This window comes from Saccopteryx leptura, chromosome 5 (assembly GCF_036850995.1).
Source record: "Saccopteryx leptura isolate mSacLep1 chromosome 5, mSacLep1_pri_phased_curated, whole genome shotgun sequence".
Lineage (NCBI taxonomy): Eukaryota > Metazoa > Chordata > Mammalia > Chiroptera > Emballonuridae > Saccopteryx > Saccopteryx leptura.
The window spans coordinates 123,503,964-123,530,522 of record NC_089507.1 but is presented as its reverse complement, the minus strand read 5'-3'; the positions used below and the strand labels follow the sequence as shown (position 1 = coordinate 123,530,522).

The 26,559-nt window shown below is 44.1% G+C and overlaps 1 protein-coding gene across 24 annotated transcripts in view; it reads left to right on the top strand.

Moving 5' to 3' along the window:
* KIAA1217 (KIAA1217 ortholog) overlaps nt 1-26,559 on the top strand; it is a 561,660-nt gene that overhangs the window by 495,770 nt on the left and 39,331 nt on the right. For 19 of the 24 annotated variants that reach the window (XM_066383953.1, XM_066383955.1, XM_066383952.1 and 16 more), the window contains 3 exons: nt 15,266-15,367; nt 15,887-15,936; nt 23,060-23,226. In XM_066383953.1, the coding sequence (XP_066240050.1) occupies nt 15,266-15,367; nt 15,887-15,936; nt 23,060-23,226 (319 nt within the window). The remainder of the gene's footprint in view (nt 1-15,265; nt 15,368-15,886; nt 15,937-23,059; nt 23,227-26,559) is intronic. The other 5 variants (XM_066383954.1, XM_066383939.1, XM_066383937.1 and 2 more) reach the window with 1 other exon arrangement.

The following is a 26,559-nucleotide window of genomic DNA, read 5'->3' as shown; positions in this document are numbered from 1 at the left end:
TGGCTGGTTTGATTACATAGGACTAAGAAAAATTAAGGATTGGAAAATGATGTTCATTCTCTTCTTCCCAAAGTCCTTAGAAAGCAAAATTTTAAGAATCTAAGAAAGGAATGCTTCTCGTGACCACGGACAGCTGAGGAATGTGGGGTAAATACTGAGGCTTATTAGAACAGACCAATGTCACAACTAGAGGGAAATTGACGGAGATGTGCCTTCAGGCTCAGAAGCCTGTGCCCTGTGCTTTCAAGAAAGGGTACCCACCCTCCCCGGTGGGCTGTGCAGGACCAGTCGGGAAAGTGCCTCCCTGAAAGGATGGGGCTTAGAATCCTAAGAATTTAGTATAGGAAACAATAAAAATGATTAATCTCAGGGATTTAATGTGAAGGCCTGAGTCCACCCCCCACCCCGTGTGATTCCTTTTGTGGGTCAGAGAGGGTTGAGAGTGTGGTTCCTCCGTGGACCATATCCAGCTGTTTCCACCCAGCTGGGCTGTAGGGCATGTTGGTCAACAACAGTGTTTGACTTCTTCCCAGCGCCCAAGTTCAGGGTCATTCATGCTGTTATCACATCTGTATAACGTAACCAGCATCATTGAACGCAGCTTTTTTTTTACAGGATTTAGTGATGGGAGAGAACCAAGTGAAGGAACTTTGTGCTGACATGTGGCATCCCCTCTGTATTGTATCAAAGTCTTGAAAAATTTTAGCCTTGAGTGGCACCAGTGTTTTCTCGGGGCCTCTGCCTCCTCTTCGGGTTACTGTTTTACCAAAACCCAGAAAAATTCTATGGCTTTCTGTTAGAAACCCTTTTTAAACAATCTAAATTGTCTTATTTCTAGAATGACAAGTATAAGAAAAATTGACTAGGAAGATTAGTGTTCACCTAAAACACACTGTCATTATCACTACCATATTATAGCATATGATTATAATTATGAAAATAAGTATGCATTTTTGCCTTTTTTTCCCCATGAAATGTGAAATAGCAGAAGAACTTTATCTTCAGAGGGTAGAATTGGAGTGCTTGTGAATACATGAGCAGGCTGGAGTCTCTTATCCTGTAGGCCTACACACATACACAGTCCACTCGACATTTAGAGTCTCCATTACTTAAACATTTAAACATCCTCACTGACTCAGCCCAGGCACATGACAGAAGTGTGCATAGAACGATTCTCTAGTAAAAACCACGTGAGTCTGGAGATCTTGCTCTCAGTACTCCCACCTGTCACCCTGCCGTTGCTTTGTCATGCTTCCTCTTCAACTACAATTCTACCTCTCAGAGACCTTAATGACTGGGCTGAAATGTAGTACTGCTGGGTACTACACTTACAAGTACTGCTATTTTAAGAAGATTACTAATGATAGGGGTTGTTTTTTTGTTTTACAGAGATAAAGAGAGAGTCAGAGAGAGGGATAGATAGGGATAGACAGACAGGAACGGAGAGAGATGAGAAGCATCAATCATCAGTTTTTTGTTGCAAGACCTTAGTTCAGGGCTCGGAAACCTATGCCTCACGAGCCAGATGTGGCTCTTTTGATAGCTGCCTCTGGCTTGCAGACAAATCTTTAATAAAAAAAATAATAGCATTAAAAATATAAAACATTCTTGTGTATTACAATCCATTCATTTCCTACTGCTCACGTTCATGGTTGCGGGTGGCTGGAGCCAATCACAGCTGTCCTCCCGGACAACACCAAATTTTTATTGGATAATGCGTAACATACACAGGTCGTTGTATGGCTCTTACGGAATTACATTTTAAAATATGTGGCATTCATGGCTCTCTCAGCCAAAAAGGTTCCCTACCCCTGCCTTAGTTGTTCATTGGTTTCTTTCTCATATGTGCCTTGACCGTGGGCCTTCAGCAGACCGAGTAACCCCTTGCTCAAGCCAGTGACCTTGGGTCCAAGCTGGTGAGTTTTGCTCAAACCAGATGAGACCGCGCTCAAGTTGGCAACTTCGGGGTCTCAAACCTGGGTTCTCTGCATTCCAGTCCAACGTTCTATCCACTGCACCACCTCCTGGTCAGGCTGGTAGTTAGCTTTTATTGAGAGCCTTTTATGGGCCAAACACTGGGTTAAGTAGTCTCTACACATCATAGGATATAATCGTCATGACCGAGTGTGGTGTTTACGATCAGTACCTCAATTTCACAAATGCAGAAACTGAGCTCAGAGAGTTTAAGTAACTTACTCAAGGTCACGAAGCCAATGAGTGGCATAGAATGTCCAGGTCCATTAAAGAATCCATACCTTTTACTGATATGTGATAGTCTGCTGGTGGGTAAGAACTATGAGCCTTATCTTCACCCAGAAGAGATGTGAATTCTGAGAGTTTGAACCAGAATTTTTAAAAAATGGTTTCAGTACTAGCTTCTATTTATAATCATAAACATGGTAGAATTTGCATAATTACGCTACTAAATATATACATGTCATTTAAAATGTAACTGCCCCAGCTAATACGTAAGCACAATTATGCAGAAATAAGGAAAGAATATAAAGAAAATTCTTGGTAGATTCTTTTTTCAAAAAATGAATGTGAGTACAATGCCAATGAAAAAATTTAAAAACAAGAATGCAAAACAATTACCGAAGCACAAAATTATAGCCTGTTGTTTCACCTGTACCGTGATGTTATTTCAGATATGTTAGTCTATGTGAGTGTTTTCTAAAGGTGCCTTCAACCCCTAAACATCTAACTTTGTGAGCACAGGGTCCTACAAACTGCCAAACCAATTTGTTGCAGTTCCATGACGTTCAAAAGCAAATAAGTCTGATGGTACTTTGTATACAAAACCTTGAAGTGAAATTTTACATCTAAGATGCGGAGCCACAGACACGCAGGAGGGAGCCTCAGAATGCAGTGGCAGTGCTTTCTTTTGGGCATGGCTGGATTCAGACGCTGTGAAGAAGAGCATTTCTGTTACATAGTCCGAATAGCTGCAGGATGTTTGAAATCACAGAGAAAATATTTTCTTTTCCATCTGTACTCAGGAAACTTCCAATGGTAGCTCCCCCCACCCCCCAGGGCACATGATTTCATAACAGCTCTATTGACTTGAAAATGAGTTCAAAGTAATTTCATCTTGATTTTCATATTTAGTCATGTGCCTTGACTTAATGAATTTGGTATCTCTTTCATTATAAACATGGTTCCACAGAGCATTAAGGACTGACAAATTAGACATAGACTATCTGGAAAACATAGTGTATGTAGGAGAGCGTGTATGTTGGTAATGCTCTCCTTCCAAGATGACCATGGACTTCGGGGTAGAGGAGCAGATTACAACTGCTTTGACCTTCAGGATAGCAACCTTCATGTCTGAGCTTCTAGGAAGAAAAGAAAACGATCTTGAGTGATGAGATGGTTTTACTCAGATGACTTCCCTCCAGCTTGGACTCTGAGAGAGAGTGGGTCCCCGTGACTGCTGGGGAGCACCAGGGGACAGTGTGTGACAGATAACTCGGTGCACGAGCCTGTCTTCCCTGGGCTATAAAACTACTTCATTAAATACCACTATTATTTCTGTTCATGGCACATAACATAGCCCTTAATAATTGTACATTTCTAGGACATTTATGTTTTGCTATTTTCTGTTTATAGTTTGGGTCATATAACGTGCAGTATCTTTATTGACATAACACTCTAAATTCAAGGTTGCTCATTTTAAAGTGATTGATAACTCTCCTTCCAAATGTATAACAGATTACACCTAATGTGATATTTTTTAAAACATGGTAAACTTGCACTAAGATCATATCTTACCATTTTGCACCTATAGTAGCTTTTAAATTCAACAAACTAGTCGTGAATTCACAGCGGAGCACGTTCTTGGCCTGTCGGGGCATGTATATATGTGGAGAAAGAGAAACCACGTGAGAGCCCGCTATGGTTTTTAAAACACCGCAGAGTTGAAGAAACAGAACCTCTTGTCTTGAGGCAATTAGAAAGAAGAGAAAAGAAAAAACTCTGTGTACAGGAGGAAGCCTGCATGCTAACTGGTAGCTTGTGTCTGTTCTTAATCATTTTACATCGTTTCCTCATTTTATAAGGAATAAATCTCACTGTGTCTATAGCTTTGAGGGTGGCGTGCATCCTTGGGTTAGCAGTTGATTCAGTGAAAGTCTAAATGCAGATTCATGTCATTTAAACACGTTCACAGTGACTGATAGACTTTTGAAGATTTTCTAAACTATGCTTTATCCTTCTAGAAAGGTGGATCTGAATGATTAAAATAGAATGATTGATTATTTTTCATTTCCGGCATGTATCGTCAGGAGTGAGCCACATCAGATGTATCCTAAGTAATTAGATTTGGCATCTTTGCAAAGCAAGGTTTTCTTCTCGTTTGCTATTGATATTTGGGGCCTGACAATCTTGAGTGGGAGTCTTTCGTGCATTGTGGGAAGTTTAGCAGCATCTCCAGTCTCTACCCTACCAGATGCCAGTAGTACGCTACCTGCGACCCTAGCCAACCCTGTCCCAGTCATGACAATCAAAAATGTCTCCAGACATTGTCAAATGCACCCTGGGGCATAAAATGCTCCTGGTTGAGAAGCACTGCTCTAAAGGAGATTTGGACTTTTTCTACTTAATGCAGTAGAGAAATGGAAGAATACCTCACACTTCAGGAATATAAATTGTGACATATAAAATACAGATCTTGACAATTTTACAGTCCTGTTCTTACTTCTTGGTAAGTCAACTTTGTTATTGTTATACCTGCTATCCTCACCTTCAGTTCAATCTGCTATCAACCATTTATTGAGAGGCAGTGACAAGCAGTGTTTAGGAACGTGGACTCCAAAGTCAGATTGCTTGGGTTCAAATCTCAATTCTAACACTTACTAGCAGTTAGAACCTTTGACAAGTTACTAAATCTTGCCATGCCTCAGTTTGTTCATCTGTAAAATAAGAATGGTAGTAACAGGATGTCATAGGGTGGAATAAGAAATTATAATTAAGTGCCTTGTGCCATTCCTGCTATCTCATAAGTGCTCAGAGTGAGCACCCTCCTAAGTATTATCAAACAAAGCTGATTACACAGAGCTGGCTAGGACAAAGAACTGTTTGTGAGTGTAATACCAAGAAGGGTGCCATAAAGCAAGAGAGGGGATTACAGGAAACAGTAAAACTAAGTGTGAACAGAGAATGGAATCAGCTGGGCTTTGGGATCCAAATTAGAATGTTTAGACTATCAAAGCCATTTTAAGTCCATTTCAGGGGAGTAGTCAGGGTTGCACATCTTGGATTAACACATTCTTTTAAAAGGACACCTGAGCCTGACCGGGTGGTGGCGCAGTGGATAGAGCGTCAGACAGGGACACGGAGGACCCAGCTTCAAGACCCCGAGGTCATCAGCTTGAGCGCAGGCTCATCTGGTTTGAGCAAAGCTGACCAGCTTGAGCCCAAGGTTCTGGTTCGAGCAAGGGGTTATTCAGTCTGCTGTAGCCCCCTGGTCAAGGCACATATGAGAAAGCAATCAATGAACAACTAAGATGCTGCAATGAAGAATTAATGCTTTTCATCTCTCTCCCTTCTTGTCTGTCTGTCCCTATCTGTCCCTCTCTCTGATTCTCTCTGTCTGTCACAAAATAATAATAATAATAATAATAATAATAATAATAAAAAGGCACCTGAGCTGTGTGACTGAGGATGAAGACGCCTAACCAGGTGAAGCTGAGATGATTAGGTTACCTGTTTTAATGCCTAATAGTGCCTGACTCCTTCAAATCTTGTCTCCATTGCTTTTCCATGTAGCTCTAATTATGGATCAATAAGTGTTTTTCAAGCTCCTCTTATATGCTTCACTGTGGGCTGGATGCTCTGCAGGACACAAGGAAACTTCTGTGTGGTCCTCATGTACCTGGAAGATAAACTGTGAAGACCATCACAAAACATTATAATTGTCATATAAACATATAAGCTAAGCCACAACTAAGTACAGGAAGCTTCCAAACTCTGAATGCCTCCTAAATAACTGTTTTATAGAAACAGCCACAGAATAGGATTTCCTTCATGGGTGATGCTCATTAATTCTCTTCTTGTCACTTTGACAGTGACAGTGTCTCCAGTGAAGCACAGAGAAGGGAGGAGGTCATGTCCAGTCACTAAGAAGGAGAAGTGGCTCTCCCAGGATCCACAGCTCCATTTGGGAGAAGTTCTGTCCCCAGCTTCTCTAGGGCCAGCTGGAAAGTCAGGCCATGTTTTTCTTGAAAACAGTAAGGAATAACGATAAAACTAATAATACATTGAAAGTTATAGATGCTTCTGGGACCAGCTGGAAATTCAACCACCATTTATTCCAAGTTCTAAATAATGCAAGTACAAGTAAATTTTTAATTCCAAGCCTAATTTGGGGACTGTTTGTACATAATTAATTCCAAAGGAGTGATACAGATAGTAATTGCTATGAATTCAGACAAGGGAGAGCCCTCCTGAACTTATTCTGGTCTGGGAAACTTCGTGGGCACGTGGAGGTGAACTAGACTTTAAAGGATATGTATTACAGAACGAAAAGATACCGTTTGGGGAGTCAGACTGATCTTTAGCCAAAATTTGCTTCATCTTAACCATCACAGTGCCTATAAAAGTGACATCTGGATATGATGTTTTGCCTGTCTTGGAAGTCAAGGAAGGGCCGATAAGATGAATTATTACTTCTGTCACAGGAATATAAACTTCATGGTTAAGTAATATTTGCTAGTCATTTCTTAACTGCTGAGTTCAGGCAACAGCTGTCTAATAAACATGATACTTAACCACCTGACAAAATTTGAAGATATCCCACCTCTTATACAAAGAATATTCTATCAAAAATACCAGTGGAATGACTGTCACAAAGTCTGTGTTACTTCAGTTTCTCAAAAGGAAAAGCCATCATCTGTCACTAATTAGATGAAATTTAAATATGTTCTTGTATCCTCTTTGAATATTTATGAGGTGCTGTCAATCAAATGCCCTGTGTCTGAAACCGGAAACTAAACTAAAGGAATCTAAATACTGTGAGATTCAGATAAACCCCTTTCCTTGCCAACTGGAACCTCTTTCAGGTTCAGCCTCCTTGAAAGACTCAATGTGGACTCATGTGGGTTCTACCCAGCCTGAAGATGCATCTCTAAGTAGTGAACAGCCCAGCAGCTGGATACTCCTGGGAGCTCATGATCCTCTTTAGGATGAGTTGTCCTTCTGTCTTCTGAAGACCATGGAGATTTCACTTGTTTGAATTTTGGACTTCGTTTTTCATGAATGAAGTGATTCAAAAATAGAGTCAGGCCTAACCTGTGGTGGCACAGTGGATAAAGTGTCAACCTAAAATGCTGAGGTCACCAGTTTGAGACCCTGGGCTTGCCTGGTCAAGGCACATATGGGAGTTGATGCTTCCTGCCCCCTACCTCCTCCTCTCTCCTCTCTCTTCTCTCAAAAATGAATAAATAAAATTTAAAGAGGGGTGTATGTGTGTGTGGGGGGGTCAGGTCTAAGTATGAATTTGAACTTTCAAAAACTGCAGGTCTTAAAAAGTCAGTATTGCCCACAACACTCGTAGGACCAAGGTACATTGCAAGAGCACCTCCTCTCCCTCCCTGTCCATCGTCAGAGTCTGGTCAGTGATTTTACAGGAGAAACAGGAGACTTCCCAAAGGTCCAATGACAGGAGCCACCACCGGTCAAGTGATGTTTTCACTCTCCTGCTCTCTCAATATTTTCTTATCCTTATAATAAAGGCAGTGAATCCTAACTCCTCCAACAAGCACAGGTGTCTAAGAAGACAAAATCAAAGTACATTTGAGAGACGCCTAGTATTGGAAATGTTTCCCTTCTTTTTCTTTAACACTCATTATTGTATTTCTTTTGAGTCCGTGCCGAGACTACAGATCCAAAGCAGGTTTCTGGATCTAGGGATTCTAGTCTCACAATGCCCTTGGGACCACCGTCTCCCCACAGCTCTGACACTCTCTCCCATGGGGTGGTAAATTACCGGCCAGTGCTCAGGCAGCGAGAACCTGAACAAACAGCTCCTCATACTGCTTTGTACCGGTACAAAATATGAGCTGTCACTTACAGAGCATGACTATTAAAAACTGCCCTCAGGGAAGAAAAATAAAATGCAAAGTTGGTGATTTTAGCAAGCAGGGTATAGGCTTGCCCTGGGAGGGATGACTCTTGTCATTGGGGAAGAGGAGGGCCTCACCCACCTGGTGAGTCACTGGTTGGGCAGCTCGGAGCCATGCAGGGAGCACAGATGTGCAGGTGTCTCTGCAGGTAAACTAGCTGTTTCCTTAGGGACCCTACCTCCCTAAGCCTTGATGCCTTTTGCCAGAACAAGATGGTAGCCATGACCTTAGAAGGGTTCTGTTCCTTTTGTGAACCAGAAAGTTCTCTATAAATAAGATTCTTCATTGACATGAAATTGTGAACCTATTGTTCCTTGCAGAAAGGAGCAATGGTGTCCACTTAGTTCTGAGGACTGTTTGTCCTCATGCCTGACTTGGGACTGTATTCTGGTCCCAGCCAGAACAACCTTCCAGAAGGGAGTTGTGAAATTAAGTAAAGGCCACCTGGAGCGTTCTCAGGAGCAATTCCTGTGCTGGACAGAAGGCCGTCAGGAGGCTGGAAATCGAGGTGGTGCCTTCACATCGGGAGCACGGGCCAGGCGTGGCCAGCTTTGCCCGGCCTGCTGGCCTGACCTGCTGTTTACTTCTTTTCTTTTTCTTCTTTTGCTTCAGTCAAGATCATTGAATTAGAATGGAAAGAAGACTATGGGGCCTAGATAAGTTTCCTACAACTAGAAAATCGTGGGAGTCGAGAAGTGTGAGTAGAGCAGGACTTCAGGCGTGGTGCTGTCAGGCACGGGCATTAGAGCATGGCACCGTATTTAACAGAGGCGGGAGCCCTGTTTCCTCTGCGTGCGGAGCGCTCACTCCGCCTTGTACACTCCCTGCCACACGCTCCACCCCACCTATGCTGGCTTCCTGCGTCTGAACTTGGGGCTTTCCTGCCTCTGGGGATCTGCATCTGTTCTCGTCCAGCAGTCGTCTGTCTACCTGGGCGGCTTCTTGCCAATGTCAGTCAGGGCTTCATCACACACCGTCTGCTCCAGGGGGGCCCTTCCCCAGCCCCCGTCATATGCACACACACGTACTCAGTGGTATGGTTAAGTAAATAATATATGTGTATTTATATGGAAGTGTATATTCTATATTTAGTTTGTTGTCCCATTACCCTCACCTGTAAAATGTAAGTTTCATGATGGCAAGAAGCCCTTTGTCTTACTCACAGCAATTGCCCCAGCATCTGCCACTGTGCCTGGCACACAGTCCATGCCAGGAAAATATTTGGGGTGTTTTTTTTGTTTGTTTTATTTTGTTTTTTTAGCAAGGGACAAAAAGGAGAGAGAGATGAGAAGAATCAAATCGTAGTTATGGCACTTTAGTTGTTCATTGATTGCATTCTCATATGTGCCTTGATAAGGGGCTCCAGCTGAGCCGGTGACCCCTTGCTCAAGCCAGTGACCTTAGATTTCAAATCAGCCACCTTTGGGCTCAAGCCAGTGACCATGGGGTCATGTCTTGATTCCACACTCAAGCCAGCGACCTCAGGGCTTGAATCTGGGACCTCAGCATCCCAGGTCAACACCTTACCCACTGCGCCACCTCTGGTCAGGCAGGGAGATGTTTGCTGAGTGAGTGAAGGGGAAGAGGTAGAAGGAAGCCTCCGCACCTGTAACGTGCATTTTCTCGCTTGCCCTCATTCCCCATGTCTCTGCAGGATGACAGTCTGTGGGACAGGGAAGGCAGTTGTTACCCTAGTTTGACAGTTGAGGGAGCTGAGACAGTAAGAGAGAGATAGTAAGTGATTTATGAGTAGAGATTTGTATCTCTTCCTGGATGTCTGTTGGTCAAGTTCAACTGAGCATGTCCAAATGAAACCATCTTACACATGACAGTTTCATCCACTATTTAGGTCAAAAGCCATAGCAATGGGGGAGGTGGGGGGCAGAAAGGGAGGAGGAAGGGTGGAGAAGCAGATGGTCACTTCTTCTGTGTGCCTTGACTGGGAATCAAACCTAAGACATCCACATGCCGGGCCAATGCTCTACCACTGAGCCAATTGGCCAGGGCATTAATGATATTACTTAACAACTCTCAGTGTACCCAGTCCTCATCTAAGGACTGAAAATGCAAGAGAAGTGCAAGAAATGGTCCTTACCTTTAAGGGTATACCGGGGTAAGGAGACAGTCCTAATGCACACAAAATATGAGCCTCAGCTCCATCCTTGTTCTCAATAAATCTGAATAACTCAGTAAGTTATATTTGTTGGGAGTTTTGGAAGACTATCTTTCACAAATAGGTGAAAGTGGGGCAGAAATTGAAAATTTGGGACTCAGTCCTATTCGAAGCTTTACCACAAGTCCGGATAATTTGAATTCCAGTGTTCTGTTGAAGTCATCTGAAAGCATCGTCTTTAATTACTTTGGGGTTTTCCCCATCATTCCAGATCGTCAGGGCATGAGCAAACAAGGACGTAGCCTAGCTTTAACCCTGTCCACTATTCAGTTCTGGAAAATGCCTTTGGCACTGCCAAGACCAAAAAGGTTTAGTTCTCTTAGATTTTTCCTAGGGGAAAAAAAAGTAGCATTGTGAAAGGAGGGAACTGCTTAGTGAGGATACTTCATCCCTGCTGTGTCTGTGGCAGCTGGCCCTGTGCCGGGCACAGCTCACGGGCTCAAAATCATTTGCTGATCTCGTATTAGCCATTCATCACTTTCTGGGGGGTGGGAGAGATGAAAGGAGACGAGCAAGAACAAAAAATAAAAATCACAAAGTATCAGAACTAGAAGTGAACTGATGGAACACCGAGAAAGTCCCAAAAGCCAGCCCTGGTTACTGCTCTTGTTACTGACTGTCCTGCACCACCGGTTTCAAAGTTAGTAACTGGCTCAGAGGGGGATGATCTCACCGGCGGGCCAAACCAATCCTACCAGCTCTTCGGGCTGGTTTCAGCCAGCTCCCAGCCCTCATTCTTGGAGATTTAAAAGCACAGCCTAAGGGCTTTGTTATAGGGGAATTACCAGTTTCATACTTGTTATGGCCTTGACTTGTCTTTTAATAGCCATTAATTTACTCAGATAGGCAATGATAAGGACTTAATTCAGGTTTAATGAGAACTCGGTCAGAACTAAAGGCCAGGTCTGTGGACAAAAAATGTTGAAGGTTAAACTTGAATCAAAAAGTTGTGTAAATGGAGTTACTGGCTGAAAATATTCCCTCAAATTCAGTCTTTTTTCCTCTCTCTGAAAACTGCACACAGTTTGGGTTTTGCGTGTCTTCCGGACAGATGGGTTTGCAGGAAAGCCATTGCAGCAGCAGGAATGTTAATACTGGGATCAGCACCTTCCCTGGATTTGGATTTTAACTTTTATTAATATTATGCTTGGGCCCGAGGAGTCATTCATCCAGGCTGACTTACGGGACTAAATGATGAGTTAACCACACATACTAATCCCATAAATAAGGTTTATGGAATGAGAGAAAATGGTTTATGAAATCACTTTTAAACCATCTTTTCTACAGTAATTATACCAGCCCTGTAATACTTTAAACCCAGCAATATTGGCAAGAATTAGCTTAAGCGTATTTTTTTAAAACTGATTTTAGAGAGAGAAGAGAGAAAGGAACATCACTCTGCTCCTGTGTGTGCCCTGACCAAGGATTGAACCAGCAACCTCTGTGCTCCAGGACAATGCTCCATCCAACTGAGCTGTCCAGCCAGGGCTTACGCATCTTTAATATTCTGACAATTATTATACAAAATTGCCCCTGCAGTAAAATGACAGGGTCGTGTATCATTTCTCTTCTCCCACTGCATTTCGCTTTTTCCCCCTTTCACATTAAAACATACTTCATAACATTTCGTCATGGGCAAAGGCTGCACAAGTTTCCAGCTGCTGTAATTTAGTTAACCCATTAAATTATTTCCAGATTACCAACCATGAAATGGAAAGATAATCTTATGATTTTATAAATCAGATAATCTCCCTCAAATGAATCCTGAAACCAGAAACACTTTGATAATTAAATAGGAGAGGAAAAGTTTTCTCATTCCCATGTGCTAAAGAATTGTATTTTCATAAAGTGGTTTTGGCCGAGACTGCGGAACACGCGTGTGCCATCTGTGTGCTTAGTGCCTCGGGCCGCATGCAGGACCCACTGAATTACTCTCTCTCGACTGTCAAGCTCAGGTGTCCTGAACTCTCAAGGCTCTGAGAGATCATGTTTCTCTCCCGTTGGCCCAGCAGTGACGGAGCCTGGAGGAAGCCACCAGGAAGCACTGACTTCCATTCTCACAGACGCAGAAAGGGCAGCCAAGAGTGTGGGCACCTGGAAGGAATACAGGGCGCTTCCTTCAAAGCCTCCAGACTCTTACCCCAGAAGTTCTGCAACTATGTCAACAGGACCCCTGAAGAGCAAGGAGAGGAAGTTATCTTTCTCTGAATCTAAAGCCGTTGTCTGCGAAGCACAGCAGAAAGCCAAGAACCCACTGATCTAAGGGAAGTGCCACCCTACGGATGCCTGCATGGAGACGACCCAACCTGTGCTGTAACGTGCAGTTTGAACTGCCGTGAAGAATCGCTTGCAGATCAATGTCCTGAATCTGGAATGATCCAGATGCTTTGTTTTGGTTTTTAATGCTTAGACAAGATAAAAAAAGTTGTTGGTGAGAGAGGAATCAGAAAGAACACTGAATTAGCCCTAAGCAGGACTGTGTTCAGAGTGCCTGTCGGGCCATTTCCCTCTTATCAGAGTCTCACTTGTTTTCCACTGTCGTAGACTCACCTATCTTTTACATTTGTGAGGAGTACTGCCATCTGTGTGTAGTTAGGTTGTTGCAATACCTTCCGACCTCGCTCTCCAGCTTCATGGAACCCATCAAGCTGCTTCCTCACCAAAGCTGTCTAGACACAAAAAAATGCTGTGCTGCTTTTTTTAAGAAAATGAAAAAAAGCCTTTGTCTAGGATTGGATAAGTGCAGGAAACTAGTCTATCTCAAGGAAGCTCTGACAGCACCTCGACCCTGAGGGTCATGAGTTTGATTTCCAGCATTATCATGGGGAGAACTGGGCAGCTTCTGCCCCATGCTCAGCAGGTCCCCGTGGAAGTCACTCACTTCCCAAGAGCCCATCTGTGTGAGTTGGTGTCTTCCACATGGCAGGGGGCATGATCAGCCACCACCCATTGACTTCTGAGGTGCCATGGTGACTGGATAAAGTTGGGATACCCATTGGGTATTTACTAACCCACTTTCTTGAGTGGAGTTGCTTACTGATTTTTCTCCTTGGCACATACCCTGGGTGTGGCAGAGAGGAGACCAGGGATGCAGGTGTGAGTGGAAAGGCTACGCAGCTCAGGGTTTTAGCGTTCGCTGCTGCGCCTGGGAGCACGTGGCAAGTCTCTGCACAAAGACGGAGATGCGTGTCCACGCTCACTGCTTGAGATTTCTCCTTCCCACACTATTGGAGTGGAGCAATCGCACTGTTTATTTCTAAATTGTTCCTTTTTCCTTAGTGGGTTTACAACCATTAACTGTCTAGACTAAATGACTCCAAGAAACTTGGTATTGTGACAGAACCGTCCATTTTAAACTAAAGAAAATGGATGGAATCTGAAGTCAGGAGCTTGTAACTATTCATATGGCACTAAGGGTTCTGTTCCAAAGGCAGAATGCAAGGCCAGAAAGTGTGTTTGGACATTACCCTTGAATGTCCTCTTGATTGCCATGAAGTTTGAGATTCAGATATTGCATCTCTCAATGAGTCAATGTAAACAGTTACTGATTTCCAAGGGAAGAACCGACCACCGTGACTTTTTTCTGTTGGACACCAGATAAAACAGTTAGCTTGGGGAAGCCACAGTATGTGGCTGTGCTGTTTGTAGCCCAGGAATCACCATTGCTTACACAGTGGCAGGTTGGTGGGACTGGGACCGCAGTGAGGACTAGGGCCCCTTCTCCGCCGCAAGCTCACACTGGGACACCTGCACTTGGGGCACAATGGGGGTGAGGTTCCCACACTGTTCACACTGCCCTCCCTGTCTCCCCTTACCAATTTAAACTCCTAAACACGTGTAACTGAATTTGCACGTTGTGACGTGTGCGATGCTGCCTGCGCCCTGCTAGTGGAGTGAGTCACACGTGATATTGTTTGTATAATGTGCTGAAAATAACAGCTCTGGGATATACTGCCATTGTCTGCGGTGCAGAAGTGTGAGCCACATGAACTGCAGAGGCGGATATAACGGCGGGCGCACCAGGCATGCGCCCTGGGCCTCGACTTCTGAGGGGCCCTGCAAAACCCCAACTTTACACTTTTTTCTAATGACACCAAGTTTGGTTTCATATGTGCAATTTTAACATTAATAGTACAAAATATTTTTAATTTATTTAAAAATATGGTTAACATGTATTTTTATTTTCCCTGTCTCTCTCTCTTTTTTAAGGGGTCTAATGTTTTCTTCTGCACCCAGGGCCTCAACCAACCTTAATCCACCTCTGGTGAACTGTGATGAAGTTCTCCAGAGCCCCAACAGGGCAGGGCAGTGTCTGTGTACAGCAGATGATGGGGAGTTATTCATCTATGCCTTCAGATGACCAAGTTGTCAAGGGTATTTGTTTTTCCACTTGGTCCTGTGGAAGCCCAGGTTGAAGTTCCTCTGTTGTTAGATTGAGCCTCATTCACCCCCAATGTCTGAAGCAGACATTACTTTTAGTCATATTTTTTTATGGTCTTAAGAGACATCTATTGCTATTGCTTTCAGATGATAAAACAGTTCTACCTCACACACAACAAACATTTACACCAATACCAGTCATCAGCCCGCTGCCTGAGGGGTACAGCTTAGAAGCCAGTGACACTGGGCCACAGCTGGTCTGGGACTCCGCTGGTGTAGGAGGGCAGAAAGGCTGAAAAACACAAAACACAAACATAGCTGTTTCCAAGGGAGACACTGCTCTGTTCCCAGGAGACCTCTGCAGGCCTGGGCAGTGTCTCTGCACGGAGGTCTTCAGGCTAATACTAAACTTTGATCATTGACTGTTGAGCTCAGTGGCATTTGCAGGTCCTCCACATTCCCTGAGCCAGGCTGGGGTGCGCTCCGATGGACTACTAGGTGGTACCTTCTATGACCCTCAGGTGGTCATTCACCTGGACAAACCAGTCTGCAAGTCAATAAAGCTTTAACAAACAATTCTCTTGTTTTACAGAGAGAGGATGCAAGCCATGGAGAAACAGATTGCCAGTTTAACTGGCCTTGTTCAGTCTGCGCTTTTTAAAGGGCCTCTTACAAGTAATAGAGATGCATCTAGGTAAAAGAAGAAAGCAAACCAATGAAAAATAATTCAATCTGTTTCTCTCTAATCATTAAGAAAATTCATTCATTCAAATCCGTTTTCTTGTAATCATTTCAAGGCTGAAAATATTTACATCTCTGAATCATGGTTTGTTTGTTTGTTTGTTTGTTTGTTTGTTTCTTCTGGTAATTCTTGGTCGAAGATAACACTTTGGCCCCAGAAGGGAAAATGGGCTTCCCAGTGCATGTGCACTCATGGACTGCTGCGCAGTGCCTGCAGCCGCCATGCACGCGTCTCTGCATCCACTGTCATCTGAGTCATGAGTGCCCACCTGCTGCATTGCACCAGCAGTGTCAGATGCACACCTGGCAAGCCTTTTCCATCCCGGCCAATAGTGGTGCTGATACTAAAAATACCCTCATTGCTTGATACCATCACTACGCGCTGCTCATTGCTTAGAATAATGACTGGAGGGGGGCTAAAAATAAGACATTTTGGAAACTGTATAGCTGACTCTCTTTTTATTTTATTCAGTGAGAAAATGATGAAAACCGCAGCCTGTAAGAACCACACAGATAGTGCAGGTAAGTGCTCTTGGGGCCCCAGGAGGCCTGCAGGCTGCTCATAGGAGCTCTGCTTGTTGCAGAAGCATAGAACCGTTCCCTAAGTCGGTGATGTAGTGTGATTTCAGAGGCTTCCCGGTCAATGCCCTGCACTGTCACACCTTCCCTGCTTAATGCTGCAATTCCGGATTCATCATTATTCGGGGAGGGGGTGCAGCTAAGCCCTTCCTTCTTCTCCCTTCAGTCTTACTTGTTCATTCACTATTCATTCATTTATTCATTTGGCTAAAACATCCAACAAATATAGATGCGCCTGGTACCAGGCACGGACAGTGGTTTTGACATGTTGCCTGCCTGGAACCCCTAATCCTGCGGGAAAAAAGGAGATGGGGCAAGTAATTATATGAGTGCTGAGTATAAGCAGAAGTGCAGGGTGAATGTTTAATGGACAGGTCAAGCCTAGACCAAGGAAGCTACTTGAGGAGGAAACACAAACAGAGACCTGAAAGATGACTATGACTTAGATAAGTGGAGGGGAAGAGACGAGCCATCTAGGACAAAGGAGAGGCGTGTACAAATCCATGCTAAAAAGCTTAGAGCAGGGGTCCCCAAACTTTTTACACAGGGGGCCAATTCACTATCCCTCAGACCGTTGGAGGGCCAGACTATAAAAAAAACTATGAACAAATCCCTATGCACACTGCACATATCTTATTTTAAAGCAAAAAAATAAAACGGGAACAAATACAATATTTAAAATAAAGAACAAGTGAATTTAAATCAACAAACTGACCAGTATCTCAATGGGAACTATGCTCCTCTCACTGACAACCAATGAAAGAGGTGCCCCTTCCAGAAATGTGGTGGGGCCGGATAAATGGCCTCAGGGAGCCGCAGTTTGGGGACCCCTGGTCTAGAGAATATTCTGGGTGCACAGGGAAGCTGTTGGAGGCTCTACAGTGGGGAGGCTCGACCTCAGGCTGGTGCAGCATGGGACTGCGTGAGAAGGGAAGCCTCCCGTGGTCAAGGTGGGAGAAGGTGCCTGTGGACCAGGGCCCACTCTTGAAATGCCAGCATTCCCCCACAATGGTCCTAGTTAAATTCCACATGGAGTTTCCTAGTATCCAGGTATGCTTGATATACATCTTACCTTACAGGCTCAAGGCAAGCCCCTCTCAAAAATATGAGGTCTTCCTTCTCGTGGGGTTAGAAATAGAAATCATTCCAAGGGACAGGTTCAACTACTGAGTTACACAGGAAGAAAGAAGCATGGGGCAAATTGGGTGAAACCTCAAATGCGGGAAACCACAGAGTGCTGTGCAGTGTGGAAGAGTTGACAGAAATTGGGACTTCAGCTGGGACCTCTGTTGGTCCTGGTGCCCCACTGGCCAAGTATAGGCAGCTCAGTGGTAAAGCCTCAGGACTGGTCTCCCAGAACTCCCGGTCCTCGTGGGGCTTGTTGGTTTACCCAGGAATTAATCAATGACCTTGGCTGCAGCTAGAGAATCATTTCATAGAAATTGTTAAGCTTGGCTTCAGAACAAGTGCTAGTTTGTTTCGAAGATATTTTTTCACTTGTTTATTTTTTGATCTATTATGAACTTACGGGGAAAAAAAGAAGCTATGGGATTCATAGAAGGGGAGTGTGGAATGGTGGTTACAGGGGCTGGCGGACAGGGAAATGGGGAGATGTTGGTCAAAAAGTACAAACTCCCAGTTGGAAATTGCATAAGTTGTAGGGATCTACTGCAGAGCATTGTGATTATAAAAGATAGTAGTACTGAACTGTATACTGGAAAGTTGCCATCAGAGTAGATCTTAAATGTTCTCACCACGAAAAAGAAGTGGTAAGCATGTGACATGATGGTTGTGGTAGCTAATACCCTTGTGGTAATCATATTGCAATGTTTAAGTGTATCAAATTGACATGCTGTATACTTTAAAGTTACACAATGGTATGTCAATTAAAGTTGGGGGAAACAGAAGAAAACTGCTCAGCACTAAAACCTTCTATTCCCTGGATTCTACTTAGGAAATGATTAGTATCTGATACCATTGTTCTAGTCAATATGTACATGCTGTTTTGTTCTCTCCTTTTATTCCTTTCACTTTTAGTGACGTCATCGTTGTTATCTTTATAATGAGAAACACTCAGTGACTGTTTCCAATGTGTCAGGCACTGTTCTGGGTGCTTTTCATGAGTGAACTCATTAACTCCTGGCTTATGTTCCTTATTCCCTATTCCAGATAAGAAGATTGAACTCCCTTCCACACATGTGACCCATCACGTGGTCCACCCACCTATCATTTTTCTCATTCTTTTTAATGTTATGTGCTCTGGTCCCTTTAAAGATATATAATTTTTTCACTTATTTGTCTTGAAAAATTTTGTAAATATATTGTTGTGTGGGTTTCTTTTGGAGCACGGGGGAAAGAACAGGTGTGATTCCCTTGGAATGTATTTCCCAAAGTGATATCAGTTTAAGTCCAAAGGGTCAAACTTGAGAATCTTTGGCAACACACTTCCAGTGTTCTATTCTGAAAGGCTGAGCCAACTTGCGACGCCACCGGCCACAAGCATGAGTATCCGTTCCCCCACACCTCTGCTGAGCTTGGTCTTTCTCATTCTCATGTGTCAGGGCTAGATGTAGTCCAGTCCACAGGGCTTTTGTTGCCATAGCAGCCTTGTACAATGAACAAAATATATTAATTCTTTTGGAATCCAAGGAAGCAAGCTCTAAGACAAGAAGTGTTATGCCTGGTCTGTAGACAAGTCCATGGAACTATACAGAAGCCAAGGGGCTCCTTTGTGCAAGGCTAGATGAGAAAGGAAGAGCGAGGCTTCCTGTTACTTTAGGAATACTTGGTGCTGTGGATATAAGACAATAGCAGGGACCTCCCATTCAAAAGGCATACTATGCATTTTATACTGTTCATTATATCACGTGACACACACAGTCCTATAAAGGAGATGTTAGCCACACTGTTGGTAAGAGTCACAGCCAGTCTGGCCAACCCCCAAACCTATGTTCTTTCTATTACAACAGGATACATTAAATCTGCATCAAATTTGCCTTTAATAAGTTTCATAGGAAGATATACTCTACTGAAATAATTACCTAAAAGTAATTTGGTGGCAGAAAGGAAGGCCAGTGCCTGGAAAGGGTGAAGTGCACAGAAGGGAGTGTGCTTCTGAGGACAAAATGCAGTGACTCTCCTTACTCTTTTGTGCATGTTGGGAGCAGGATGTGACTACCCTGCGTGTGAGTGTGGAGACCAGATCCCAGGTCCAGTCAACCTGTTTGTCACTCAGGGCCCCCTCCCACCACATCCGGCTCATGCATAGATTTCAGGGTACCTGCCTATAGATCTCAGCCTACTGCTGCCACCTCCAGCCTTCTGCACTTGCTGACACTGCAGGTGGGGGAGGGGGAAGGCTGTCAGAGACTCCTCCTGCTCACTCTGCTAAGAGAAATAATAATCACAGCTGATTGAAGTTGGGGGGGTCCCTCTGTACCAGACACCAGGCTAAGCAGTTTACACATGTTAATTCCATTATGTCACACAATAACCCCTATACTTATTTTACAGATGAGGAAAGAGAGAGAGAGAGAGAAGTTAAGTTATTCAACCAAGGTCACACAACTAGGAAGTGGATATTGAGAATCATTTCCAGGTTTCTGATTTAAACAATCAAGTGTTTCATAGTGCTACTGGCTAAGAACAGGCCTACAGAGACAAAAAGAGGTCAGGGAAGATGAAGGTCCTACAGCAACATGAAGTCCTTGTGTGAAGATCTGAAGAGAATTATATGCTGGAGACAAAGATGCAGGGGCCCTGCTTGACTGGTAGTGGTGCAGTGGATAGAGAGCTCTGACCTAGGACACTGAGGTCCCAGATTTGAAACCCTGAGGTCACTGGCTTGAGCAAGGGGTCACTGGCTCAGCTCCACCCCCTTCCTGTTGAGGCACATATGAGAAGCACTCAGTGAACAACTAAAATGCCACAACTATGAGTTTATGCTTCTCATCTCTCTTCCTTCCTTCCTGTCTGTCTATCTGTCTGTCTGTCTCTCTTTTCCTCTCTCTAAAAAAAAATAAAGATACGGGACCTTGGCAGTGGTGGTGGTGCAGGTGTCCTACCTGGAAAGTTTGGCAAGTGAAAGAAGGAACAGGCCCAGGATAGAACATGTCAGGGTCTTAAAAGGTGGCCAAGGAAGAAATTAGAAAAGAGATTGGCCAAGATGGAGCAGCAGAGAGGTAAGAAGATGAGAGACAGGAAAGTTCAAGTTGACTGAAAAGGAAAGAATGATGTACCCAGCTCAGCGTCACACAAAGGGAGTATCTGTCAGGTTGACAATGGACCATTACCCACCTCTAAAGAGCCATTGCATAAATGATGAAGTTAGAGAGCAAGTTTGGTGGATTAAGAGGTCATAGATGAAGACATTTTTACAAATACATTTAGGGCCCTGATCAGTTGGCTCAGCAGTAGAGCATCGGCCCGGTGTGTGGAAGTCCTGTGTTCAATTTCCAGCCAGGGCACACAGGAGAAGCTCTCATCTGCTTCTCCACCCCTCCCCCTCTCCTTCCTCTCTATCTCTCTCTTCCCCTTCCTGCAGCCAAGGCTCCATTGGAGCAAAGTTGGCCCAGGTGCTGAGGATGGCTCCATGGCCTCCGCCTCAGGTGCTGGAATAGCTCCAGCCACAGCATAGCAACACTCTAGATGGCAGAGCATCGCCCCCTGGTGGACATGCCAGATGGATCCTGGTCGGGGTGCATGCGGGAGTCTGTCTGTCTGCCTCCCTGCTTCTAACTTCGGAAAAATACAAATTAATTAATTTTTTTAAAAAAACAAAGAAACAAATGCATTTAGATTTCATAAAAAAAAATTTGGTTGCGAAGATAATTTTTAAACCAGTTACCTGCATTCAGCTCTAACAGATGGTGCGCAGACTGGGGCCTCTTTTCCACGCAGGAGGTCAGGGAGGTGCCCAGTGCCCTCAGAATGTGAGGAAATGGAGGGGTTGAGTGATGATAAAGTAACTGAACCGATTCTAAAAAGAAAAACTTCCTATGTATTATGATGCCCTCAGAATATTTTACCTTGAGGGTGCTGGTAATGCTGACATGCTGCTGTTATTGGAAATGTTACTGTGTGTCCTTTCACTGTAGCCCTTTATTATTGGCACAGTAACAGATAGGGCAAATCTTGCTTTTATGAGGGTGATTTTGATGTGGGGGTGGGGAGATGCCAAAAGTTGATCAGAGCCATGGTGTTGATGGTAGTAGCTTGTTAAGTTCATAAAATAACAAAAACCTCACTGTCTACGTTGCTGGCTTCCTTGGGAAATCCTTACAGTGTTCTCTGGTGTGTTCATCTACCTTTCCAAGGGGACCGTGAGAGAGCTGGGGGACTTATTCTGTCAGGGTGAGGGCTCCGTGCCGTCACTTCCCCATTGGCGTTGCTGAGGCCAAGCAGTAGGACCGCCATGACGCACTCCCTTGCGTGCTCACTGGCACGGCCCTGGAGCCCAGGGCGGCAGCTGTGTGTGTGCTGGGAAAGGGCCGCTTCCCATGGCCGGGGAAGGGCGCTTCCCATGGCCGGGCGCGGAGTTGAGCCCACCGCACTGTAACCACTCCAGGGTTCTGTGGGCGAGGCCAGCCTGGCCCATGGCAAACAGTCTACTTTGTGCTTGAAGGAAAGAATTTAACAGCCCCATTAGAATTGTGTGTGTGTGTGTGTGTGTGTGTGTGTGTGTGTGTGTGTGTGTGTGTGTGTGTGAAAGAGAGAGAGAGAGATGAGGATTCTACTCTGGTGGCCTGTTCCATAGAGTTACATTGTCCTTAAAAAAAAATAGCGCTTCCTTTTGATTCAAGTACCTTGTTCATCCCATAAGTGCTATTTGAGATCTTTTTTGAGGAATTTTTTAAACAGACTTGGTCGGATCAGGTCCTTCCTTCCCTGATGAACTTATCAAATACATGAGGCTCACCTAAGTTGGACTCCCAGAGCCCAAGTATATGGCAGCTGGAAAACTGTTGTGGAAGAATGTCTGCTGCCTTGATTTCTCTCCTAAAGAATCCTCCCCTCCCACCTGCTTTGCTTGCTGAAGGAGATGAGGCAGGAGTCCTTCTTTTGGTCGGAAGGCTGGGAAGATCCGGGGACTCCTCAGTTCTTAGTGGTTTCCGCTCAATGATCAGCTAGGTCTCGGCTCAGAGCTAAGGGTGTGTTCTTGGGATGCATCTAACTGCAGGAAATTGTCGTGGAAGCACTCTGTGTGAAGGCCCAGTATTTTAAAATTATTTTTCTGTTATAAAATTACAGATATTCACTATACAGATTTAAAAATAGAAGAAAAGTATAATATAAAAATAGTATAAAACTCATGGAATACCAACAGCTAGAGATACTGTTACTATTTTGTTATGCATACATCTAATCTTTTCTCTGTGAAAACATGTATATAAGAAGACATGTAGCCTGACCAGGCAACGGTGCAGTGGATAGAGCATTGACCTGTAACGCTGAGGACCCAGGTTTGAGACCCTGCTGTTGCTGGCTTGAGCACGGGCTCACCAGCTTGAGCACAGGGTCGTCTGCTTGAGCTTGAGATCATAGACATGATCCCATGGTCACTAGCTTGAACCCAAGGTCTCTGTCTTGAACCCAAGGTCACTGACTTGAGCAAGGGGTCACTGGCTCAGCTGCAGCCCCCCCCCCCCCAAGGCACAAATGAGAAAGCACTCAATGAACAACTAAGCTGCCGCAACTATGAGTTGATGCTTCTCATCTCTCTCCCTTCCTGTCTGTCTGTCCCTGTCTGTCTCTCCTCAGCTCTCTCTAATAAATAAATAAATAATAAATGAATGAATGAATAAATAAAAGATATGTAGATAGACAGACAGGTAGAACATGGTATTTACAGACCACATGCTAGAATATTGCACAGAGTTTCCATAATTTTTTAAAACTTAATTCCTTATATTTGCCATTTAGTGAAAAAACATAAATTAAAAATTTTTTCCACAGTGAAGGAAATGGAAATTTTTAGAGTTACCAAGTCAGATGTTTGGGGATGGGAATTAGTCTGGAGTTTTTTCTTCCTGGCTCTCTGAGGTTCTTTGCTGCTCTTTTCTCATAGGAACTCCCCATGTTTCTGGTGGGAAGACTCTCACAGTCCTGGAGTCCTCGGGGCCACCCAGCCAGCCTCTGCCTGCCGGCACCTCGGCCATCCACATGAGCCTGCTGGACATGAGGCGGAATGTGGCCGAACTCAGGCTTCAGCTGCAGCAGATGCGACAGGTCCAGGTACAGACGGTGTCCTTTGTGGACGACATCTTCAATGTTATTTGTTCAAAATCAGCCTTCTTCTCCTCCCACACCCCTAGCCCCACAGCGCCTGTCCAGGGTTCCTTTACTGTCCTTTCCTGAGGGTCAGCTGAACACCTGAATGGTAGAACCATAGAGTCCTGGTTTCCTCCCTTGCACACATCATCTGGGCCTAGAGCTGTCCGGTGCAGCCATAGTCAATGTGCAACCACTTCTTTAAGTTATGCACACTTCTACACATGACAATTCCATTACACATCTTTTCTGCGAGGGGATCTGAAAGCAAAATAGCCCTATGGAGCGTTCTAACAGCCAGTTCGACTTCCTGTTTGACAGTCAGCTAAGTTTTTTTTTTCTTTTTTGCAAGGAACTACAATGAATTTAGAAATATGAGTTTAAACTAGAAGATTAAGTCATAAGGAAAAGTAACCACTGTGGATGATTTTGTTAATAAAAACATCTGCATTTTATCTGGATAATATGTTCTATAATATTTTCTTTAATGTTTATCCCTTGTTAAGGAATACATGCACTATAGGGGAAACAAAAGGGAAGGAAATTGACCCTTCACATCATGAATCATAGCCAGCAATCCCTTTAAGTCTGATGAAGCAGAATAATGTATATCCCGGCTGTGGGAATGAAGAGCTAGGGCTGTGCCTCTCCATAGATCACGTGTCTGCTTTGTGTAGCAAGCTCTCACCTCTTGTCTTTGGTAGGAGGTTGCTCACTGAGAATGGAGAGCTGGCTCAGACTATAGCCAGTCAGCCTCCTTAACTTTGAGAAGTTCATAGTTCAAACATTAGTACAAGATAAACCCACCCAGAACAGCCACACAAGTGTGGTGCCCACAGTAGTCAGTGAGGTGTAGTGTCCTCAGCCAGAAAGGTTTAATAAGGAAAGGTCTTTCCCTTCAGCTTGCAGATGCATGAGCCCCATGCTTTTCACCACCTCATTAAGCCAAAAAGATGATTTCCTTATCCTCTGCTACCCGGAGAAGTATGGGAAGGCAGCTGGCTTGAGAGGCCCTGCTGCGAACTGCAAGGCCATCTGATGACGGACACTGTGGCTCAGTGCTTAGTTCTCCAGGGTTACTCGGTCTCACAGGCAACGTCCCAGACACCTTGGATCCATGCAAAGTCATGTAAATGCTTTCCTGAATCATGTCATCTGTGAAGTTCCCCATCCTTTGCATTAGCTGTGGATGTGTGTGTGTGCCAGGTGACAAAGTCCAGTGCCCCAGGCAGCAACTTAAGAAGGGAGTGGAGGAGGGACAATGGCAGGGTAGCGCCTCTAAAGGCCAGTGGCCACTTAACTCCAGCCAGCTCTTAACCTGAAAGAATGAGTCAGTGTTCCTAGATGTTTCAAGAGAATCAGGAAATATAGGTTTAATATGAAATATGTATTCCTTTTTTTAAATGTTGGAATATCATTAAAAACCAATTACTTAGTATTCTGTAAGCCAAACAACACATGTATAGGAAGGACAGAAAGGCTCTGTCACCTCCCAGGTTATTTATTACCTGGGGTTTACGGAGGGCAAGCCCCTTCTCATATGTTCCTTCCTTGTAGTGCCACCTGTTGGCCATTTGTAAATTGTCGCTTCTCTGTAGACGCAAGAAAAAAATTCCTAAAGGTGTGTTTGGTAGTGCCTACCGCTTTCAAAAGTGATCATTTGTTGGTTTTGAGGGCAGAGGTGAAATAGCTATAGCATAAACATTGCTGAAGTGTGACAGATTAGATACCAAGGTTGTAATGTTTGTGGCTGTGACATCATCCTGTCAGTGGCTGGCACTGATTGGTCCTCTGGATGGCTGGGCGGGGTCTCCTGCAGTTTGCCACTCCTTGCAACCCTGGAACTCTGGAGGCTCTGTTGCAGAATCAGAGCTTCTCAAACAAAGCAGCATTCCAGTCAAGATCTGGGGGTGCTGTCTTAACCACACGAGTTCCTTTATTGTCCAGAACTAACTGCTCAGCTTTCCTGGCTTCGGAGGTGTGAAGAACAGTGAGCAGAAGTATTTACAATTCTACAGAGCAGACACAAGGGGAGAGATGAGCAGTTTGTCTCCTGCCCTGGCCGCTGTTGCTTCTGCCTCAGTCTTTGTGTCCCTGGGTCTGTCAGCTCTCCTTCCCATCACATTCTGTCTCTACACTCAGGGTAGTCTATTTAAGACAGAAAGAACTGAGAGTAATTAAACCATCTCAGCACCAGTTGCCTTCTACATATGTGTTATAAACTCCGAAAATGAAGTACAACCCCAAAGTGATTATAAGTCCAATAATGGAGCTATCATTAGGGATATACAAAACTCTGTAGTAGTGTCTCAAAAGAACAAAAAATTGAATTAGAAATGCAAATGTTCTTTGAACTGTATTATAAAATAGTAAGACTGAATAAGATCTTTTGTGCTTGGCAGCCGGCTCCAGTAATTAGATAATTAAATCACTGGAAAATCCTAGACTGTGACGCATATCCTATTTGAGCATTTCATTTTCAAAACTGGCAGGTTATTCTCAAGAAAAGAAATTTGATGCAGATATGATGGGGTGGGTATATTTATTTACTTTTTTTTTTTAGATTTTATTTATTCATTTTTATTAGAGAGAGAGAGGAGAGAGAGAGAGAGAGAGAGAAGGGGGGAGGAGCAGGAAGCATCAACTCCCATATGTGCCTTGACCAGGCAAGTCCAGGGTTTTGAACCGGCGACCTCAGCATTCCAGGTCGACGCTTTATCCACTGCACCACCACAGGTCAGGCGGGGGTGGGTATATTTAAATAGGGTGAAAATAATGCCTTAGGAGGCAAAAGGAGACTAAACAGAAGGTCCAGAAAGCCAATAAAAGTCTGCTTATATCATCCCCTACCATCCAGAATCACACAAACTATCAGTATGAGAGGATGGTCCTTCATCTTGACCACCCATTAGAATCACCTGAGGTCTTTGATAAAAATATTAATACCCAAGCACCACTACCAGAGCCTGACTTCATTGGTATGGGCCACGGGCCACATACTGGTAATTCTAGAATATGCTAGGGTGAGATTCTAGACTGTACCAGGTACTGTTGATTCTAGAATGTTCCAGGGTGAGAACTGCTCTTAGGAATGAATGCTCAGTTCACTGAGATACCTCTTGGAAATGTTGCAATCTCAGGAGCTATGACAGGGTGAAGTGGAAACAAGTGGCGTATCTGCCACCCTATAAGTGTAACCCCCCCCCCACCATTGATTTTAAAGCTCTGGCTTTACACAATGCCTCTTACTCCCAGTGGCTAATAATATGTGTTCTCTACTTAGCTATAAGTATTATG